The sequence below is a fragment of the Dunckerocampus dactyliophorus genome, chromosome 16, assembly GCF_027744805.1.
Source record: "Dunckerocampus dactyliophorus isolate RoL2022-P2 chromosome 16, RoL_Ddac_1.1, whole genome shotgun sequence".
In the NCBI taxonomy this organism is placed as follows: Eukaryota; Metazoa; Chordata; class Actinopteri; order Syngnathiformes; family Syngnathidae; genus Dunckerocampus; species Dunckerocampus dactyliophorus.
Window position 1 is genome coordinate 10,511,920 of NC_072834.1, and position 23,213 is coordinate 10,535,132.

General features: G+C 39.4%; 1 protein-coding gene across 10 annotated transcripts in view; it reads right to left on the reverse strand.

Moving 5' to 3' along the window:
• LOC129169290 (neurexin-2-like) overlaps nucleotides 1–23,213 on the reverse strand; it is a 217,883-nt gene that overhangs the window by 106,370 nt on the left and 88,300 nt on the right. For 7 of the 10 annotated variants that reach the window (XM_054755575.1, XM_054755577.1, XM_054755572.1 and 4 more), the window contains 4 exons: nucleotides 10,790–11,219; nucleotides 8,649–9,032; nucleotides 4,947–5,150; nucleotides 323–349 (listed from right to left, as the gene is read on the reverse strand). In XM_054755575.1, coding sequence (XP_054611550.1) covers nucleotides 323–349; nucleotides 4,947–5,150; nucleotides 8,649–9,032; nucleotides 10,790–11,219 — 1,045 coding nt within the window. The remainder of the gene's footprint in view (nucleotides 1–322; nucleotides 350–4,946; nucleotides 5,151–8,648; nucleotides 9,033–10,789; nucleotides 11,220–23,213) is intronic. The other 3 variants (XM_054755578.1, XM_054755570.1, XM_054755574.1) reach the window with 1 other exon arrangement.

Below are 23,213 nucleotides of genomic sequence, written 5' to 3' on the forward strand. Positions count from 1 at the left end.
GAGGCGTAATTAGCTGCATGACAGGGACAAAATATTAGAAACACCTCACAGTAGGATGTACTGAAATTCTATGCCACTGCAAACTGCAACTACAATAATAAACACATCATTAGAACGCAATGAAAAAATTGTAAAGTTTTTTTTAGAGTTTTTTCATACAGCGTTTTTGTTGACCAACAATGGATTGTGCAGGTGTACCTAATATTCTGTCTGGTGAGAGCATCAAATAAACCGTAGGGCACAATGATGTTAGCTTCACATAAGACCAGATGTGTTTTTGTTTTGAATCACAATAGTGTAGATAATGGTAAGAGACACTTACTGAGATTACAGTCTATCCTGATACAATCTGGTGAGAGAGAGAGTGAGATGGTGAGGTTAACAGAAGGAAATAAAAAAAGGGAGGAGAGCATATTTCACATCCTTCATGGTACAATTCTGCAGAACACGTCAGTGCTTCTCAGAGCCCACCATCCGGGGACAGCGTCGAGAGTCTAAAGCGCCACTTTCCTCCCTCCTGCTGTGCAAATGGCATTAAGAGAAGAAACAGAGAGTGAAAGGAAACATCTCAGCGTGCACGGCAGTGGAATGGAGCCAATCAATGAGCGCTTTGAAAGAAGAGGTGATACGCTCTTGTTTCCCTTTGCACTGTGACCACCTCTGATTGGGTTGCTTAGATTCAGCAAGTGGACTGCAGTTACCATGACGATACTCGCTTTGGGGATGGTGCTGTATAGCGGCTGCACATTTTGGTGAGCAAACCCTATGAGGCTGATCACAAAAGCCTAAATTGGAAGCAGATAAGAGTCTGTGTGGAGGTAATAGTCAAAACAAATAAAACACCTCCATAAGCTCCTGTCACTTCAGTTCATAGACCTTTTTAAGAGGTCATACGTCTCCAAGGGGGTTTATTAAAGACCTGTCCTTCTTGTACACTCACTGGGCACTTTATTAGTTACACCTGAATAATGTCATGAGATCCAATACAAGACATGCAATAATTGATCAATATCTTATGGTTCAGTTTGCTGAATAAGAGAATTTAAATATTATAAACAGCAGCACCTCGTAATACACACTTTTACAATATGGTCTCAACTTAAAAATAATTTTGACCTGAATAGTCTTTTTCACATCAGTCCAATAATTAACAATCATCGCTTTCCCCCAGCTAAACCGGACTCAGAATTTTTTTGCATGGTATTTGCAGCTTTAAAGACTTATGTATAAATAGCACCTTTGCGAGCTTCAACCTCCCTAGATCCAGCCTATTTCAGTATTTCCAGATTCGCCACTTCCTTCAGTGTAGTGATACAAATTTCCCATATGTATCGCCTGTGTCTGCGCTAGACAAGCTTTTGGAAAGTCCTCTAAACCCTAAAAAAATGATTTCAAGAGTCAAGGAGTGTATAGCCTCTCTTAAAGACGTAACTGTTCAAAAGATTAGGGAAAACGAGCTGGGAGTTACCTTGGGGGAGGATGTCTGGAATCGCGCACTGCAAAGGGTAAACGATAGCACTTCTTGTGCAAGATTAAGTATAACACAATTTAAGGTTTTGCACCGCAGTCACTACTCAAAAGCAAGATTGGCAAAAATATACCCAACTGCCCCTGCAAATTTAACTCATATGTTTTGGTCCTGCCCATCTCTGACCCCCTGCTGGTCCATGACCTTCAAAACTCTGTCAGAAGCCCTACATACTAACTTTCAACCCACTGCTGCAATGGCTATATTTGGCGTGGTAGACGTTTAAATTGGGAGAAGTCACAAAAACATAATCGCTTTCACAACACTACTCGAGCGCAGAAGGATATCACTCCATTGGAAATCAACAAAGCCACCAAAAGTGTCTCTGATGGATGAGTGACTTAATGCAATTTATCCAGCTAGAAAAAATTAAATACTCACTCGGCGTCTACAGACAAATTTTTCTCTGTCTGGAATCCAGTACTGACATACTTGTGCAAACTCAAAACTATCCCGACTTTTGGCTTGGGCGGCCCATATAATAGTGTGAATTCGATTCATGTAACTCAGTGAGGAGTGTACAGCTTTATGGTACAGATATTATGAATATTTTATACCCACATTGTTATTGTTTGCATGTATTCATTCGGTTTCCACTGTTTTTTGTTTTGTTTTTTCCTTTCCTTTTTTTCTTTCTTCTTCTTTTTCAATTTATCTGAGTTTCCCTCCTATTTGTGGGGGGTGTCCCTCTTGTTTGTTTTGTTTGCATCTCGCCTGTGTGTTGTAACACAAAAAGAAAAGAAAAGAAAACCTGAGCACTGTTCCGAAATATGTCTACCCTTGATTGTATGTTTGTATGACTGCATGTACGTTCATGTACATACATTGTTGGTGTGCAATAAAAAAATTACATTATAATAAAAACAAAAAAACAGCAGTATATATATTTGAATGCTTGTATTTTCTAGTACAATGCAATACAGCTTACAGAGCTGCAACTTTATTTCATTGCAGTGTACACTTAAAGGAATTGCAATGACAATAAAGCAGGGCTTTTCAAAGTTTGGCACAGTGAACCTCTCATCAGAGATTATAATACATCCTGGGCCTCCTCTACGACATGTTTTTTCTGGAGCTTGCGCACAGTGGGAACTAAAAACCAATTCATTTGGTCTTTAAACTGAAGATAGATGTTTCTTTATTTTTCTCAAGCTGCTGTGCCTCTCCTGAACTGCTCTGGGCCATCCACGGGTAGCTACAACCACAATAATGAACATACTGTTGTTGACAATAACCACTGAGCATATTTATGATTGGATGTAGCTCTTCTTTTGGATCTCATAACATTGTGCAGGTGTACCTAATATTTTGACATGTCAGTGTGTGCTTTGTAAAGAATACAATGTATAGCTGTTTAATTTTTTAAAAAGTGCATTTGACATGTTTGATAATGCCCATATTTCTAAATTGGCATCAAGTACAGATTATTGCATGTATTGGTTTTTCTACTAAAAAGATTTTCCAATATGTTCTCTTAAGCCAACCAAGCTCCTTTTTCACCCTTGCACTCAAGTGAGCTGAGATGTCTCCTGCTTGTAGTGCAGGCCTGCATGGTGCTGATGCATTTTGCACATTAAATGCAGAGGAAAGAGGCGATTTGCACAACCTGCAGCCACGCTGAACCTGACACTGTGGTCAGCTGCCATTTGCCTGAGCCTACAAGCGCTTAATGTCATCTAAAATCCTATATATAATTAACTCGGGCTGGAAATAGACCCACTCACTAATTATTTGCATGTTGTGAATAATGAAACTGATGCAGAGTGCATGAATATGTTACGTCACGTGGCTGAGGAGTGCTCTCGAGCTGTCAACCATCACAGAGCAGTGGATACAGACAGCCAGAGACCACAGTGCTTTACTCTAATATGTATGTGTGTGTGTGTGTGTATGTGTGTGTGTGTGGCATCCTGCGCCCAGCTAGGCGACTCCAAACTTGACAGGCCTCTATTGTCAAGTAGCTGAGTACGTACAATGGCCACATGTGCGTTTCTTTTTGTGTAATATGTGGTGCGTGATGATGAATGTGGTCTCTGACTGCCTTCTCCTTGAACTGCAGACAAGCCATTGAAGGGCTGAAAGAGCCGAGAGACGGTCAGATGGGACCTGACCACTGCATGAACTCAGACAGAGAGAGAGAGACAGACAAGTGAGTGTGAGACAGCAGAGATAGAGAGAAGACCACAGTTGCTTAAAAAGGCAACAATCCCTTGTGCTATAATAACTATAATCACATCACCAAAATATTTAAAAGCTTAAGTGCTGCACTCAAATTTTTTTACACAATTTGGAATTTATTGTGTGAATGCTGAGACAAATATCAACTATTATTTTTTTTATTAATTCAAAAAAATCTGAACATTATTGAAACATTTTTAATTATAGTAATAATTTAATATTTTACATTAAAATACATTTTTACCACAAATGCTCCAATTGTATTCGGGGTGTGAATTCACCTAAACCATAAAACGGATACAAGCAAAGGATAATTGAACTAATTATATAAAATAACATAATCAATATATCACACAGAGGCAACAGAACCAATGTTGTAACAACTGTAAGGTGCAACTGCTCAGCTAGCATTAATATCGGTGAGGAGTTCATTCTGACGGTAAGTGTAACACGCAAGAGTTTCACACTGACAGCTGAGTAGCGCAACCTACATTTTAAAGCGCATGCAGAGGTAGATAAAGCGACCACTAATGTAGCTACAGTAATTCCTCATTTATCGTGGTTAAATGCTTCCAGACCCAACCATGACAAGTGCTAAGTAGGATTCCTTATTTATGTATTTATGCCGTGATGTTGTAACTAGCATTATATTCCACGTGTATTTATTTTCTAGGCTTTTTTTCTCTCAGCACTCACATGTAACTTGTCAGGGAATCGCCATTGATAGTTACAATGTGCACCACTAGCGCCTTGGATGGCATGTGAAAATGTTTCAAATAATGTACAAAGCTAGCGTTTTTAAACTGACCAAAATGAACGCCAGCCGGTTTTAGATGATGATTGATATCCTTTCTTAGTCATTGAGACATTTCATGTTTCAAAGCACTGTGTCCCACATGCAGGATCAGTGTGTACGGTTCATTGGCGGCGTCTAGCTGGAGGGTCATATATAAACATGAAAGCTTCAGATAAAACATACTCATGGATATCATAATCTATATTTATTAGTAGAAGCCCCAATCTCTGTGTGCTGCAATTCACTTATTGAAGCTAAATTTAATAGAAAAAATACCAAGGGATGTGTGTCCCATTTAAATGAACTGTAGTTGTACAGTATGAGGGTGGTATGAGAGAGTGTGACAGCAGACTAATATCAAGAGACCACTGGCTGGAGTGACTCTTCCTGCAAAAAGGTCAGCTGAGATATTATCTGCTGGCGTATCTGCTGATGCAGCATTACCCAAGTTGACCGTCAGCTTGAGTCGGCCTGCGTCCAGCTCCACGCGCAGGGTGTCTGCTGACTGCTGAGACGTGGTGGCCATCAGCAGCCCAAAGGCCCTCTGGGACATGAAACGCAGGGACACGTCCTCGGCCTCTGTGTGCAGCGACCTGGGCAGCATCACCTTCAGGTACATGCTACCGTCGTAGCTCACCACTGTGGCATCTGTGCAGTGACAACACAGAGATTTAGGGTAAGCGTTTCAGCAACCACGTATCATTTAGACAATGATGGCTGTGCGTTGACTCATTTTCAGTGGCTAGTATCTGTATATTGCTATGCAAGTTGGTTACTAAAAGTATATCCAAGTTTCCTTTCTCTAGAGTTACCCCTTGATAAATAAATTAATAAATATAATAATAATAATAAATATATAATGACTAAACTTTTTTCTGCATATAACTGTGGTGAGGAAAAGTCTTTTAACAAACTACAATAATCTCCCATGTTTACATTTTTTAATTTTCAAGCATTTTAGAGTGTGCCTACAGAGTATATAGAAGGAAAATCCTCCTAATTTGGGGTTTTACATCAGTTCCAAGTTGCAATTAAAAACCTTTTTCTTGATCATTTTCAAACTGATGAATTGCAATCATGTAAGAGATTATTAAACAGATTATTAAAAGATTTTTTTTAAGTGTAAACAAACATAATACATTTTTATAAGAGCAGAGGCCTAGGAAATCATCCTTTACGGACACTTATGGGGCAATTAATTGTTCAAATACTGCAATATTCACTTTTTATTTCAAATGTTTCCCCTCCATGTAATGTGTATAATTACATGCTAGTGCAACGTAATGTATAATGTGTAAATGTGTTCTTTTCCTGATTGGCTGGGGGGAAAAAAATGATGTACAGTACACAACAAAATACTTTCCCCACCTTCAACCCCACCACCAAACACTTTTTCCAAGGACAGAATCACTTTTCAAACCACAAAACACACCATTAAGATCCAAACAATGTAAAGATTTCAAGCCCACAAAATGAAAGGAAGCCTTCATTACAGGTTAGCCCCTGACTTCAAATTCACATTGCAGTTTTCATCATGTGCAGCAGATGGCAGAAAAGGCTTGATGCATTTTTAAACAGGAGGCACAAACAGCATGCAATCAGATTTCTGACAGTCTCAAAAGTCATCATCACCCAGTGATACAAGAAGACATGAGGGTGAAGGAGGGGATTTTCCATACATCCCTCATACTAGTCGCTGCGGTGCAATTTGGCCCCTCTGTGCGGAAACAATCTGCATGAAAATGAAGAGTGATTCACGCCAATGAAGCAGCACTGTTCCCATTATAAGACACTCAAAAGCTCTGGCAACCGCATGATGCTGATAATTCTTTAATAAACCACTTGAGCTGGGACTTTTAGGTATAAACGGCTGTGATGAAATAGAGTCTGCTCCTGCCTTGTGCATGAGGACGTGCTAATACAATATATAGATCAGGGGCTGGCACCGCATTAAGAGAAAAAAAAAACAATGATCAATATAATTTTTTTATTCACCACTTGTTTTTTCACCCCATGAAAATAGAAATTATTTATAGTTCATATGCCACAACTTCAAAATTTTGTGTACTGTATGCTGCATTTGACACTGCTGGAAAATAGGTCTCACATTTGCATTTGAGTTGAACGTAAACAAAAAACATGGCTGACGTCTGTTTGTCATAAAAAAAACAACAAAAAAACATCATCTCTCTTTTCAAATGACTTAAAGAGACTGAATGCTACCTGCTCCAAATTAATTTTTTTTTTTAAACAATAACATATAGGAACACCACCAAAGAACAGATTGTACGAACAAAGTCTATATTTTTCACAATTACAAATTAAACTGCATAAAAATTGTCATACATTTTTGTTTGGGCTGAATTAAATATCTGGCATTCATGGCTACGACTCACGGCTGTTACTATTCACATACAGTACATGTCCGTGACACGTACACAAACACAAAAGCAGGCTCGGAGAAGCCACCAACAATTTGCAGTCATGTTGTTTTTACGCTATACATTCACTTCGAACTTAACCAAACTGCTATCATTAGCTAATAACAAACATAACTAATGCACGTGTGTGTTGCGTCAGCTGTCAAACTAAAGCCACTGAGGTTTTACAGACTAGTGTTAATTCTCACAGCGATACTGGACAAAGTGCATCTATTGTCGGCTCAATACGGGTGTTAGCATCCCTGCGTGACAGTGCAAACGTCGGGTTTGCTTCCGCACAAAGATGGGTTTTTGGGATCGGCTTTGAAATACATTTAAAGTATGTATGTATTTATGTATGTATGTATCGTTTTTTACAGAAATCAGCTGATACCAATCGGTGGCTGATCCATCTGAGCATCTCTACTAAATACAGTATCTGCATAACATTTGGACACAGTATTAAATTGTGTTAAATTGCAAAGTTTAGTATAAGCAAGAAATACTGATAAAATACTGATAACTACTTCATACAGTCTTTTAGTAGTATCTGGTGAGTCAATGTATTTTACTTGAAAAGGAACTGCTTCAGATGGTGTTGCGGTGTAGATGTTTGGAGTTTTCTGAAACTGTAATTAATAAGCAGTTCCATTTACGTGCTTCACAGCTGGCAGAGAGCCAACTTTGCAAGCGCCGATGTACGCTGATGGCAATTAGTCACTAACTGGAAGTTAATAATGTAAGTCTGGCATATGGGCAACTATGTATTTGACGATAAGGGGACTTATATAGGGTACTGAGCACTCGCGGCCATCTTACTTAATGTAAAACAGTTGCCCACTATCTAAATGCCTTTATGGTGCATTGCTAACACGTTCATTGCCCTATCTGGGTGAATGTGGTTCAAAACCCTGACCCGGCATATTTTACTATCATTATTTTGTTTTTTGATACTGGTTCTCACGGTGTCTGGCGTACAAAATTCTGTAGGGTCAGGTACCAAATGCAGCCCTCCGCCGCTGCTTTCTACTGTATATAGTTTAGAATGCTACTCAGTTGTATAGTAAGTTAAAATGTAAAATATATATATATATATATATATATATATATATATATATATATATATATATATATATATATATAAAGGTTAAGGGTTAAATAAAAATAGGTTAAATAAAAAAGCTTGCTGCATATATGACACATTCTCACTGAGATGTTGTCAGCCATGTTTTCGTTTACCTTTTTATGCTTTGAGGTCAGACTTTGTAAGCAGCAGTTCCCAATCAGCCTGGTATGCACCGTAGGAACCCTCACTCCCAGAAATGTCCAACGTCACAGCTTTATGGAATGCAGCATTTTCAGAACCACTGCTGTATAGTTGGATTTCTCCTGCTGCCCATTTAGGCAACAAATGAGCTTGGCCTGAATTACAATTCATTGCACAACTGCTCCAAAGCATATGCAACTGGAATGCGTTAAAGTGATCAAATGACAAATCAAGTCGTTATACCCCCCTTTAATACTGTTAAAAGAAATATGTGCAGAAGGCCTGTGGTTTAGGGGAAGATCATTTTGTACATAGAATGTTTTCTTCTTTCTAGGCACTTTCCAGCCACTGCATAGCAAAAGGTGATAAATAAAATACAGGCCAAAGTGTGATAAAAGCTGTGCAGAGGTATTTTTTGCGCACTTATTCATCCATCTCTCCCCTCTCAGATGCTCTTACCTTTCTCACAGTTGGGCCCCAGGTAGCCGGTGCCATTACAGTCACAAACATGGCGGTTCCAGCCCTCCCTGCAGTGGCCGCCGTTAGCGCACGTGTCTCGGCCACACCTGACGTGAGTCTCCCTGGTACACAAGCTGCTGACACCTGTGCTGCCCTGAACCTCAGCCAGCTTCCAGAGGTTGCGGCTCTGGCCGTCAATAAAGAGATCCCGCACGCAGCCCACGTAGCCGAGGCCCAGGGAGGCAGTCCACACCTCTGGAGGGAACATGAGGCCTTGGCGGTCGTCTGGTAGACCCCCGAGATACATGTCACCATCCAGGTCAAGGATCTCGCTGCCTTCGTTTGTAGCAAACGGGATGCTCTTGCTGTTCACCGAAATAAAGCCTGCGGGGATGGCATTACAGCATGAGTCAACTTACACTTATGCAATGTTTTACATGTGGGGAATGACAACAGGTGTGTGTGGGCTGTGCAAAGCAAGGAAGAAGTGTAGGATTGAGGAAGTGGGCACTCGTCTTTACTCTTTTTCTTTTTTTTTTCTGCGTAAATAAAGAAACTCTTCTGCCGTGCCTTGGGGGGATGTAAACCGAATCTTGCTCTTGAATTTTTTCTCTTGGACTTGAATGGAAACAGTAGTAGGGAGTAAGTGTATAATTTGAAACAGAAATACAATGCATACACACCATCCCGCAATATGTTTATTATTGTGCTTATGTTTTGCAGTTGTGTAGAATTGTACTGTATCACACTTTAGACGTTACCTTATGTTAATTAACTCTAAAATACCCTTGAGTGTGATTGGGAATTTTTAATACGGGTCTTGTATTGGTGCCATATCTACAGTACGATTTCTCAACCGATTTGAAAGTCTCAGAAGTCCAAGTATATTTGAAGCGTGTATGGGCGGGTGGGGCTTTTTCGTGGGGGACTGGGAAATTTGCCTTATTTTCAAATCCCAAAGGTATGCACTTGTCTAATGTAATGATGTCATATATCACATACAGCAACGCAACATTAAGGAGTGGAACAGTGGGACACAAATACGCATCATAACAAAACATCAAATAAAGTCAGATGCAAACTATATAACAGGACATGTAAAGGCATCCAGATCAACAATACTATTACCCTATTGGCCGGACAGGGCAGGTTAAAAAAAAAAGGAAAGGAAATGTCCTGTTTTTCATTGTTTTAATTGGGTCAGTTGAGTGGCATTTTGAATTAGTGTTGCCAAAAAGCTCTTCTAATTCCCAAGTTCTCGCAACTTTAGTTCTGTTTTTGGAACCATTTTCGTGCCATTTTATGACGGTTTTTCAATGTTCTTCTTTTGGAATTTGTGTCTTTGGTTATAGATACCTATTTTCTCTCCATACAGGGGCATAGTTTAAAATTATTGAAATTATAAAGTATCTTTGAGTAACTTTGAGAAACTTCCAGAAGGGCCACATTTCCTGGTAAGTCAAATATGGTCACCTAGCTTAGCGCCAGGCTTTATTTTAAGATGTGTAGTGAAGCCTGTTTTTTTTTTTTTTATAAAGCTGTTCTTAGTGATGTGTTGGGCGTATACACGGGGCTGGCTCATTTAGCTAGGGGTGGGTGTCATATCCACGAGGAAGAAAGTTTTTTTGTTTATGACATCATGAAAACCCAGAACAAAAAAGTGAGGGCTATGTCTGGTGCTCATAAACAGGCTCTAGGGACACATGTTACTATTTATCATATATATACCTCATTAAAATTCTGCATAAGAAGGGACCTTTAAATTGTGCACATGTACCTACAGTAATGTTGTATATAGGAAAAAAAATTGTATTGTATTCATAAGTTAGACATGTGGATGGAAGTGTTTAATTGGTCACTTGTGCAAAAAACAAATGTGAAACTGTCATACATATATTATGGCAGCTAAAAATATCAAAGTAATTAAAAATCCCACTGCATATGCATGCATGTTTCACTGCAGTGGGGAAGAAAATGGCAAGGGCACAGCACGGTGACTGTATCCGAGCTGGCATATGGTGACTTCACAGCTTGGAAATCTTTGTATGCGACCGCTAAGAGCAGAGAAACACAGTAACAGAAGCAGACAGAGAGCCTCCCCTGCCTCCTCAAATACACATTATCTTTTTTTTTTTTCTTACCATTGCGCCCTTTTCTCTGGAAGTCCACGTGGCACCACTCGCCATCATCCAGCCTCTTGTTGCTGGCTTTCATCTTGATGCTGCCAGAGCCCATATCCATGACCAGGTAGAGAAAGCCATCCATCAGCTCCATGGCGAAGAAGTCAGCCCTGGGAGTGCTCTCAGGCAGCGCCCCCAGCAGGCTGCCGTGGCTGAACAGCAGCAGGCCGCTGGGCTCTGTGGTGCGGAAGTCCAGCGATATGGTGCCTGTCTTCTTTGTGTTCCACCTGGGCAGTGTCAGGTAGGCAGACGGCGTGTCAAAGGTGACCGGCTCCAGGGCCTCCACGCTCTCGCAGCTGAACGTCAAGTCGCCATGGATACTTATTTTTGGGTCCCGCTGCTCAGCCAGCCGTGACAGCTCCAGTCGGAATTCATTATTCTTGTAGACCACCTGATAAATGAGAAAGATGTCGTGGTGAGGTGACAGCTGCGCCCCGGCAATTCATCCGCTCCAAAAGTTTAGATATTACTCATCAATAAATAAAACAATGAATAAAACACATACACACACAAACACACACACACACAACTGCAATATTCACAAGCACACCATGAAGATGGCATCTTTGCTTAGCTCAAATATAATACAGTATGAAAAAGTTGTGCATAATTCCTATGGGTAAAAGAGTCAATCGTTTTTTATCATACAATTTTCTCCCAAAAACAAGAAAGCAGGGACCTATTAAATGCATATGAGGCAAATACGGCACACATGCACTCATTTGCACTAAATGGCAGGTTCATTCATATTGAGAGCTTTATAATAATAATAATAGGAGGCAACATATTAAAAAGACCAGTCAGTGTGAAGTAGTACCGCACGAAAACAACTAATACTTTGGAAAAAAATGTTTGAATTGTATCTCATTACACTGTGCTAGTGTACTTAATTAGGGGTATTTAACTGATTTAAGAGGTTAATTTCAGTAAAATAAGCTGTACGTTTGCACATGACAAATACGTAGCAACCCCCAAATGGAACAGAGGTTAAATCTACCGTAAAATAGGTGGACTTTTCAAGGTCAGCACACAATTCAATAATTAATCACACAAAAAAATATAAGCACGGCTGAGCTCACACAGCAGAAGGTGGTTGATTTTCTCAGCAGTGACTGAACACTCCCTCTTTTTTATTTTAGTTTAATATCCAATGACAGGAAAAAGTGGAAAATATGGTAAAATAGAAATAAATTCAATAGCACTGTGCTAATGAAAGCACGTTATTCCTGCAGCATCCCTGTGACTTTCTCTTGTGTTGTTATTGCTTTGTGTTTCGGCCTCATCAATATGCACAGCAGGATAACAAAAAAGCTTGTCTCATTTCACTTGAAGTCACCCGGTGTGTTATCTGCCACATCACTGTGCCACCAGTCAGCGCCGGAGGTGACACACCACGCTGCACAGAGGACTTACAGACTGGCTGTACGGCGATATGAGCCAATATCACACTTCACACTGCCTCGCTGTGACTAATTAAGCTAAGCTGGAATCAGATGGTGAAACTGACCATTTAGAAATGAGTGAAAGTCACAGGGTTTCCCCCCCTCCCCCAAACAGGAACACATTGGTGATTGATCAACAAGGCAGTTATAGGTTGGCCTTATTTATTAGGAAGGCGATCAAAGCTGAGAAAGGTGCACAGATGTCAACAAAATGCACCCCGTGGCCTGCAAAAGCCTGTTACATAAGGCCAAGGACAAGTCAATGCCAAATGCCAGCTTTGGTGTTTTGTCACTGCACCACATGTATGAGACATACAGCAATCTTTCACAGCTGTCAACGCATAAGTCAATACATGCCACTGAATGGGGCCTAAAATGTGTGTAATATCCCCTTCCTAAAATAATAGTCATCTTTTAGACAAAAAAAACGTGTTTTTTCATAACTCTGCTCTTCATGATGCTCACCACTTCTACAGTATATCTCAATTCAATACAGCACAGGTTCGTAACTCATACTGTAATTTAAATTCAAAGTCAACAGCGTGACTTAAAGGAACACTGCAGTTTTTTTTTTGTAATTGTGTCTATTATCAACACTCCTTTTATAGAGGCATGAACACACGTCTTTCTCTTTTCTGTGCAGTTTAAAGCTATAAAAACAGATAAAAAGAGACAGCTCATTACTGCACATAATGAAATACACCTACGACACCTACAAAGACGCTACTAAAACATCTCCACAAACCTCCAACAAGGTTTTATGGTTTTATATACCGTCATTTCCGGTATATAAGCCTCTACTTTTTACCTAAACTTTGAACCCTGTGTCTTATACAGCGATGCGGCTAATCTTGTGACATCTCCTATACTTCAGAACTACTACTAATCGTTTAAATACTCTGCCGCTCGTGAGTCAGTGAGGAAACGGTAGCTCTTTCTTTGGCAGGAGCCAATCACGAGCTATAAGGGAACTCAAGAGAAGCTTGTCAACTCATCGGAAATCGCAGGTCATTACTCAATATAACAGTCTGACTCACGGTGTCATCTTAGATAAAAGGCTAAAATCATCAAACAGAAACTTAACACTCAAAAGGTAGCTAAGTAATATACAAGACAAGTCCCAATACGAGTTAAAAAAAACCCAGCAACTATTTTAACTTCTTCCCATTATTCCCACTCGGGAGCTATGGTGGCCCTTGGCCAATAAACTGCTCTGTTGGGAATAATGCATTATGGGAAGATGTTAAAATAGTTGCTGTTTTTTTTATTTTAAACTCGTATTGATACTTGTATAGGCAACAAATTAGCTGGGCCTGAATTGCTTGCACCATCTATACTGTAAATTTCTTAGCTACCTTTTCAGTGTTAAGTTGCTGTGTGCTGATTTTAGCTTTCTATCTAAGATGACACTGTGACCTCCTGCAATTTGCGACGGGTTGATAAGCTTGTTGTGAGCTCATAATTGGCTCCAAAGAAAGAGCTGCCTGGTCGTCATGGACCTGTGCGTGCCAGGTTTTTTATGACGTGGACATGTGTGCCTTATAGTCCTGTGCGGCTTATATACAGTCATGGAAAAAAAAATATTAGACCACCCTTGTTTCTTCAGTTTATTGATCCATTTTAATGCCTGGTACAACTAAATGTACATTTGTTTGGACAAATGCAATGATGGTAACTAATATATCTCATAAGTTTAATTTAAGAGCTGATATCTAGCAACTTTCATGGTTTTCTTGACAATAACCAAAATCACACAGCTATAGCATTGTACTGCCAAAATAATTTTCTCTTATGAGCTATTTTTGTTGTCATTGTTATATTTGTCCAACAAAGGTACCTTTACTTGTATCAGGCATTAAAATGAACAAGAAACTGAAGAAACAAGGGTGGTCTAATCATTTTTTCCATGACTGTATGTACAAATCCGTTTTTCTCTCTAAATTTAGTGGGTGCGGCTTACACAGCGGTGCGTATTTGACACTGGAAATTTCGGTAACCAATTAACCGCTATCAACAAGGAACGACTGCATTGATGCTAGAACTAAAAATGGAAACTTATTGCAGGAAGTGTTACTCGTCAACAAACTTCCTCATGATCCCTCATGGTGGCTCCTTATAAAGATTCTCAGCTTTTGTTTCCTACTGCTCCTTTTCCTCACCATTTTCCTCACCTTTCTAGCTCGCTTGCATGTGTAACCCCTCTCTCCACGTTCCGCTTAGTGTCGACGCACCACAAATTTTGATCAATTTCATGTGGCTTTAAGAGAAAAAAGAAGAGAAAAAAACAACAACGGCTCGTTCAATTCAAAGAGCAGAGTCCCGCCATTCACTTCAAAGAGCTGCCTTAAGAGCCATTTATTTTGTGACTGACACATCACTAATGATCTGATATAAGAAGAGTATGAGGAATTATTATATTATCATTATCATTATCATAGATAAATCCGATCAAATTTTAAAAATAACTCTAATAACCTAAAAAAAGCTGCAATGAGGTGAGATTACTGTGCTGTAGGTGGGTTAGCCTGAGCAAATCAAGCACCGCTTTTGTTTGATGTGCTGCAAGCGGCATGTCGTAACTTCCCCTGAGCTCACTTGTAAACAAACATGGCGTCAATCGTGTGGGACGTCCCACTGTTTCAGAGGAAGACATTTCGCAAAATGCTCTGCAAACATTCTGCGATGAGGAAAAAAAACATTGAGCTTCAACACACCAAACCTCATCAGCCACCTGAAACACCAGCATTGCTCCAACGCCTGGGGCACAAGGCTTGTTATTATAGCCGCAGCATATAAAAAGTGCAAAAACGTTTGCCAGAGACAGCCCGAGGGCTGAAGCAATCTGTGATTTCATCATGGAAATGATGGCGCTGGATGACCGACCCTTTACCATCATTGAACATGCCGGCTTTTGTCAGATAGTAAACCCCTCTACCCATGGTTTGTACTTTTGAACGGCCACTGTTTTTTTTTTTTTGTTAATAGTAATGATATTTGGTAAGGACTAATCTACAGGTACAATTTGTCAAATGTACTTTGTTTGAGTTGTTCTTACTGCCAGGTTTGCACAAAGTACAGTTATATCTGAATTAAAAAATAATAGATATACACTAGGTCCCCAACTTACGAACACAATTGGTTCCAGACAACCGTTCTTATGTCGAATTGTTCTTAAGTAGGGGAAAAGGTAATATTACCAATGATATAGGTACTACATGTGCGTGTATACATATACAGTATATGTGTATGTATGTAAATATGAGTTTGGATGCAGTAGTAATATTAAACGAGGATAATTAATGAAAAAAACAATAATAAAAGTGATATAATAATACGTAATGATAAATGTTATTTACCTTTGTAGAGGAGTGGCCAAGCATACGTCGTTGTGGTGGAGTTGGAGGAGGAGATATTGAAAAAAAGGACAAATCGATAAATAAAAGAGGTAGTGTTCTGTGGGTGGTGTAGAATTAAGCAGGACTATTAACTCTTCAAAAACTTTAATTACACGCTCTGTCCGGCTTGTATAATTTATTTATTTATTAATTTTTATTTTTATTTATTTTTTTGTAATTTTTAATTTAATTTAATTTTAAATTTTTATAATTTAGCTTTCCATTTAGCTTTATCTCCCCAGCGTCTAACTCTTCCTCTGTTGGTCCCATTAGCAGTGTCACAGTGCCCTCTACTGGTCAAACATGTACAGTAGCAGTATAAATACTGATTGAGCGACTACAAGGCAAAATAAAATAAAATATAGACCAATCGGCTTGTGTTCGTATCCGCGAATGTTCGCTAGTCGGGTGTTCGTAAGTTGGGGACCTAGTGTAAAAAGGTTTCAGTGACTGATATCATCGGTTATCGTTATCTTGAGAAACAGGAAGTTATCGTATTGGCTTGAAAAAAAACATAACATTGTGCATCCTTAGTTTTTACCATAACATCAAGGGTGTTAGGACTAAGACCTTTTCTTCATTTACAATACATTAATAAAAATCAAACATTTCCAAGATGCCTTTTTTGAATTTTGTTTTGTACAAATCCCAGTGGATTCTCATGCGAACAGTCTCCACAGTAACACATTGTGCTGCATCATTATCTAAACAAGCTATCTGTGAATGCCCTGTATCACTGAGTTGAATGATTGCAGCGTGTGGCAGAGAAAATGATGCATTCGAGCAACTAGTGGGTGTAAAGTGGATACGATGCCATTAACGATGTCATTACATGAGAAAAGCGTAAAAATTGTCAGAACAGCAGTTGTGTAAGTAGACAATTAAATCAATTATGTCAATTATCTATAGTGTTTTTTTACAGCGCCAAGTAGAATATTATTATGGATAGGAGCATAAGGAAAATTTGTCTTCAAATTGGCTCCAGTTGTTGAAGCAGGAAATGATTGGAGGCTGATGATGTAGCGTTCGTTGTTGACCTCTCTGATGGTGAACTCCTAGATAAATGTATCTCTTCCTGCTTGGTGCTGCGGTTGATACATTTTTCTCAAAGTGGCTTTTATTTTCCCTTTCATCTGGTGAACCCGATGGCCTCTGCTTGGCATCTATTATCAACTCTAAAGAGTTCCAGCAGGGTCCTATCTTTTCAATGAAATAAAATACATGACATTTATACCCCTAAATAGTTGTCGTTTGTGCCTTTAAAATACATATTTCATCCACGGCTTACTTTGAGTTCCCACCAGGACTAAGAATAATGTAAATGTGACAATTCTCTGCTTTCAGCATGGAGCCGTATCAGTCTCGTTACAAAGCTCCAGGCTGGACTGACCCGTCTCTGAACCTCGCCTCAGCATTTTCCTGGCAAGCTGATCCCATTTGATCAGCTTTGCCTCGTCCACCACTCGGCCTCATTAGCAGGGATTTTTTTTTTTTCTCTCTTGTTTGTCATCCCGTCTTCATGACTCTGGTGCACATCGCATCCTGCCAGCATGCCTTCAATATGTTCTACTTAGGCACATCAGCAGCGCGGGGCGCAAACACCACCACCAGCCATGCCGCCCACAGAGCGGAGGTTGCAGTAATGCCGGGACAATAACCTGCCCATAAATAACATCTTCATCTTCATTTCAGCGCCTTCACGCTGCAGAGGAAATATCCACACCACATCATCCATTGCGCTGGAAAATATGTTCTACTCTAAATATCAACATTGAAATTGTAGCAAATCAGCGGCACAAATAAGAAATTTATGAAAATGTATTGCGATTTGGGAGAGATGAACAATTTTAAAGCAGAACAGCACACACTCACAGGACTTTTCATCTGATGCAAGGGCATGAATAAGATCCAGTACAAAGCTGTGTCCAAAATTCTTGCCTATACAAAGTACAGAGGTATCCGTTTAACAATATGCTATTGTGGTTGTACTTAGAGATGTTTCTAATAATTTGTGTCTCTCCTGGAGCTAATTCACGGAATGGTGCAGTGTCACTGCAACCACGATAACAATGACATTGTTCAAATATAGCTTTTTTATAAATATTGTGCAAGTGTGGCTAATATCTACAACTGTACTCAAAATTATTCAACCCCAATTGTAAATGACATTTACAGCAATATCAATATCAGTTTTCATTAATTTGTTCCAATAACCAACCAACACCCAAAAATATATTGAAAAATAATTTTAAAGATAATAATTCCAGTTTTACATGCAGAAAACAATGCAAAATAAGATGATAGATGGATGGAAGTTATTGTTGATGTGGACTTCCCGTACATCCTGGCGAGATCGAATTCAATGGTGTTTCTCACCTTCTTTGTCAAAGTGCTGTCAAAGGTTCTTTGGCCCCATGGCGGGTTATTTAGCAGTTGCACTCACTAAAAAATGCAGTGACAGTGAGTCAGCAACACGTAGGGTGTTTTGTTTGGGAACTACATTGCACAGAATCACACAGTACAGGGCAAACGGACTGTTTTTTTTACGTGCAATATTGTACAAATACCGAGACGGTATACAAAAACCAAAGTAAAATTTTCAGCAATAACCGCACCATAGAAAACCCAATGTTTCACTGTATTGGCAAATGTACAAACGTTTAAAAGAAGTCTAATTTAATATTAGTGGTATTAAAGAAAAACTGCATTTTTTTTTTATTATGGTTCATGGTTCATGGTTTTAATTCATCTTGAACATGCATACAAGTCAAACAGTTGCACATCACACAATACAGTTCACAGTTTTGCATGTCCGAAAAGGAGTAGGAAGAAGCAAAGCTTATTTAATCCTACCCCTCATCAGCTTCACATCAATACATTCACTCACCTCTTTTTCTTCCAGGTATGCTTTGTAAGGCTACATGACAATGTAGTGCAATCATAACCAGGTTTTCACTTACTACAAGGAAGCTACAGGCATAATGATAACTGATAGAATGATTGAAGAAGTGTTTGATTGATAATAAATGAGTACAGACCATGTAGTCACCACAATGAAAAGTTAATCGTCAGTATAGTAATGGTTAGATGTTGTATTGTATGTACACAGTGGTTCAGGTCTCTTCTTCTTTGTATTTTGTGAACATCAACTGCTTGTACTTTTTCTTAAAATCACTCATTGTTGGGCATTGTTTGAGTTCCTTACTCAATCCATTCCACAACTTGATTCCACATACAGAAATGCTGAAAGTTTTCAGTGTTGTCCGTGCATATAGGTGTTTTAGGTTAAATTTTCCTCTCAGATCATATTTCTCCTCTCTTGTTGATAAGAATTGTTTTACATTTTTCGGTAGAAGGTTATTGTTTGCTTTATGCATAATTTTAGCCGTCTGAAGGTTTACTAGATCCGCAAATTTTAATAATTGTGATTTTATAAATAAGGAATTTGTGTGTTCTCTGTAAGCAGCATTATGGATGATCCTGACTGACCTTTTATTATTTTATTATGCCTTTCATCCACAATCCTTATGTGAAACATGAACACATACTCCTTCCCCTTTTCTGTGCATTCTAACGAGAGAAAACGAAAACAACAACGCACTAAAAAAACGTCCCAAAAAACACCAACAGTGTTCCATTTACATAACCGACCTGAATATTAACCAAGCTACAGCGATATTGCTATTATAGCAGCTAACACAAAAAACTACATTTATCTGGCGGAGTAACACAACGCCTCGCTAGTCTCAGCGTCACAACGCCTCAAGCCACTGTAACGGAACAGACGGAAGCGTGGATACTACTGGCTCTCATTTTTGCTACGAAGACTCAACAAGATGCTCGTTTGCTGTCAGCATTTTTTACCTGAGGACTGGAGCACCAGTCTTGTGCTCGAAGACACAGCCATGCCAATGAGAGCGGACATTGTAAGTGTCTGCTGTTGTTTTTTTTGTTTTGTTTTTTTTACCCCTGTCCTGTCCAGCCTTTAAAGCAGATAGAATTGTAGATCTAAATGCCGTCAAGTGCTCAACAGATTTACTCTGCCAGGGAGAAGTGTGATATACACTTCCCCTGTCATACAAAATTTATTCGACCTTGATGCTTGTTATAAAGCACATTTGGAGCGACCTGACCGGAGCAGGAGGGGACAGAGAAGAAGAGAGGGGGGACGAGAGGGGGGCAAAAACAAAAAGAGACAAGAGACAAGGACAACAGCAGCAACAACAACAACAGTGACAGAACAACACAAACATACAGAACGACATCAGCAAATAAATGTCTGTGACAACTATAAAAACGAACAAGGACATAAGGACAAAACAATATCAACAACCACAATGACAAAGCTGTCAATGACAATCACACATAATAGCAGTCATGAAATGATGAACTATGATAGTGATCACAATGATAATACCGCATTGAAACAGTCACACATAATTAATAATTGATTATCCATGATAGTGAACAGAATGAAAAGTACTGTAATGCACATCATTGTAAAAAAAATATATATATATATATACATATATATATACATATACATATACACACACATATATACACATACACACACACACACACATACATATAGTCATACTGCTGATACCGTCGCTGTAATAAAACCAACAACATAATAACACCCTGGTTAACTCAGTGAGTAATGTGGGGAAGTACGTATGTACTGTGAGTGTGCATATGTACAGGTATCTCTGTATGTGAGGAAGACTTCATATATATGTAAAGGTGCAGAAATGTGTGGGCGTGTAATTGTCACTGAGAATGCATGAAAGGAAAGGGGCCGCCCCCACCCCCCAGAGAGGCCCGCCCCAAATAGCCAGGCCGGGCCCCGGCCGCCAGAAGGTCACCAGGCCCATAGGGGCAGGCAGCACAAAGATCAGTGCCCCAAGAGCCAGCCCAGAGGGCCCCCCCCCCCCCCCCCGGGAAGACCAGCAAGGGGCCGAAGAGAGGCAATCCCAGCCAATGACAGGACGCCAGCGGGCCGGAGGACTGCCAACCCCTGAGACCAGCGAGAGATCACACCCCACAAAGGCAGACGGGTACCGGGGGCCACAAACCGGCAGGCCCAGAGACGCCTCCACAACCGGAAAGAAGCCCGCCCGCGCCGGAAGCGCCAATTCCCGCCCACCGCCTCCCCACACCCCCAGGGAGCGGAGCCCGGCCCACCCCGGGCCAACCCCCGCCCGACCCCCGACACAGGGCCGTGTCTGCTGTTGTTGACGGAAGTAGCGTTAGCTCCTACAGTATGTGGCTATGTGAAATCAATGCACCGAAAGAAGAAGTTCCGGTAATGTTTTAAATCATCAAAATACGGCAAGTATTACCTGTTATCATCAATGTACCTGTTAATGCATGATCGCAGCATGTATATAAAAGGATAAAACATTGTTTGAGGTTTTTTTAGAGGGCTTTATAGTCATAATAGGTGCTTCCCATGACGTGCAATGTTAGCTGGCTCATGCTAAATTGTTTTCTCTCATTAGAACACACAAAAAAGGGAAAGAAATATGTGTTCATGTTGTTGATGATGGACAAAATTCCCAAAAAAGTGCACTTTTCCTTTAAGCTATTTAAATTGTTTTGTTGGTTATTGCAAATTACTGTAATTATATAAACTTTTGCAAATTCATGTAATTTATACCCTGAGGTTCAATAATTTTGAGTGCCACTGTGTCTATAATGACAATAATAAAACAGCAAAGTAGATTCTCGCCTACTTGTAGTTTGGCATATGTACGGATTTCTTTTCTCTGTTAACATTGTAAATTAAAAGTGAAACCAAAGGTTTTATTATGGTAACTGAAATAGAAAATGGTGCTATTATGGTTTTTATTATGGTAACTGAAATAGAAAATGGTGCTATCTGCAGGGGAAAATCTAGGCACCTATGAATCCAGCAGAGGGTGCTGTCCCATACGTCAATTCACTCAACATTTTCCAGCAGGAAGATGCTTTGACAAGACATGATGTCGAGTAACGATAACAACAATAGTGTATACTGTATGCCTTTCATAATTTCATAATATGTTAAACTGAATTTCTAATGTTGCTCGATTAGGTTCATTTTGTGTTCTTATAAAATGATGTTCAATCTCTTACGTTCAGAAAACCTTTTTTTTTTAGATGTTGCGTGGAAATGTTCCCTTCTGAAGAAGACTGCAGATGACAGTCAAGGTAAAATTTCCACTCAACATACCTTAGAAAAGTTAAAAACATAAGAAATTGATTAATTCATTCATTTGAATCTCAAATGTTTTTAATAACTCTCAGAGGCATATTATAGTGTGTAGAGTATCAATAACAGGATTTTTTTAAGAACCTTTAGTTAGGGCTTTGATTAATGATTTGTGTTTTTTTTGGCATTTTTAGAATATAGCCCCCAAAAATAGCACGGATCTACAGTATTTTATAGTTTTATAGTATAGTATTTTATAGTATATTTAATTATTTTATTTTATAGTAGGGCCATTTATGTAATTAACTGCGGCCAACTGAGGCCTCTATAAGATTGGAAATCTTTATTTGTAAAATGCATGTGTAAGGACACACCTTCCGGAAGAAAACGGACAAAGACGGCAAGCTATGGTCGTAAGTCAAGACAAGATTTAGCTCTCCAAAGTTAAAAAGCTTCCTATACGGAATTGCATTTGTGGCACGGCTTTAAAAGCAAGCTGACTTGTATTTTGCTTGCAGCATGATTTATTTATTCAGCGTTTTGTTCCATTTCCCTGGAACAACAAGTACTGAGCTTTCTTGCAACCAAAGACAATGAAATTGACTGCAATGCTATTTCAGCTTGGCATGTACTGCCGCAAAAGGACAACACCAAACCGGCCATTATTATTAGTAAGCTAACAATAAAGTTAAAACGGAGCTGTTACGACAGGCCAAAAACTGAGGGGATCTGATGTATATATTACACAGGAATCGCTACGGGCTGCAATAGTACTAGCCACAGGTGATGGCGTTGAAAGGCATTTATCAGCATATGCTGATCACGTGATTTTTCCCGGAAATAGTCCGATACTGATTGGTGGCTGATCAATCGGAGCATCCCTAGTATATATTAATGAACATCTAACAAAGAAAAATGCAGACATTGCCAGACAAGCCAGGGCTCTCAAAAAACAAATGAAAATACAAGTAACTTGGACAAGTAACTGTAAAGTATGGATTGAAACAAATGGAACACCAGAGGATGCAAAAGTCATCATGGTAAAAGAGCTTGCAGATCTGGGAAAGTTCAAGTGAGAAAAGGATATCATATGAATATGATGACAACAATGAAACTGGACAGTGACTACTTGTATGTACAGTATTTCCTTTCAGTGATGTAAATGATGATGAACTGGTTGAAGTAGAGACCGCGTGAATAATGAATATCAGAACTTTGAACAACTGAACTTACAAAACCTTGATTACACTGAACACAAAATGTATGACATAGAAAATAGTATTGATTCAGAAAATTATCACTATAACAACATCAACTGCAGCTGTGAGTATTGCACTTACGAGAAATTTACA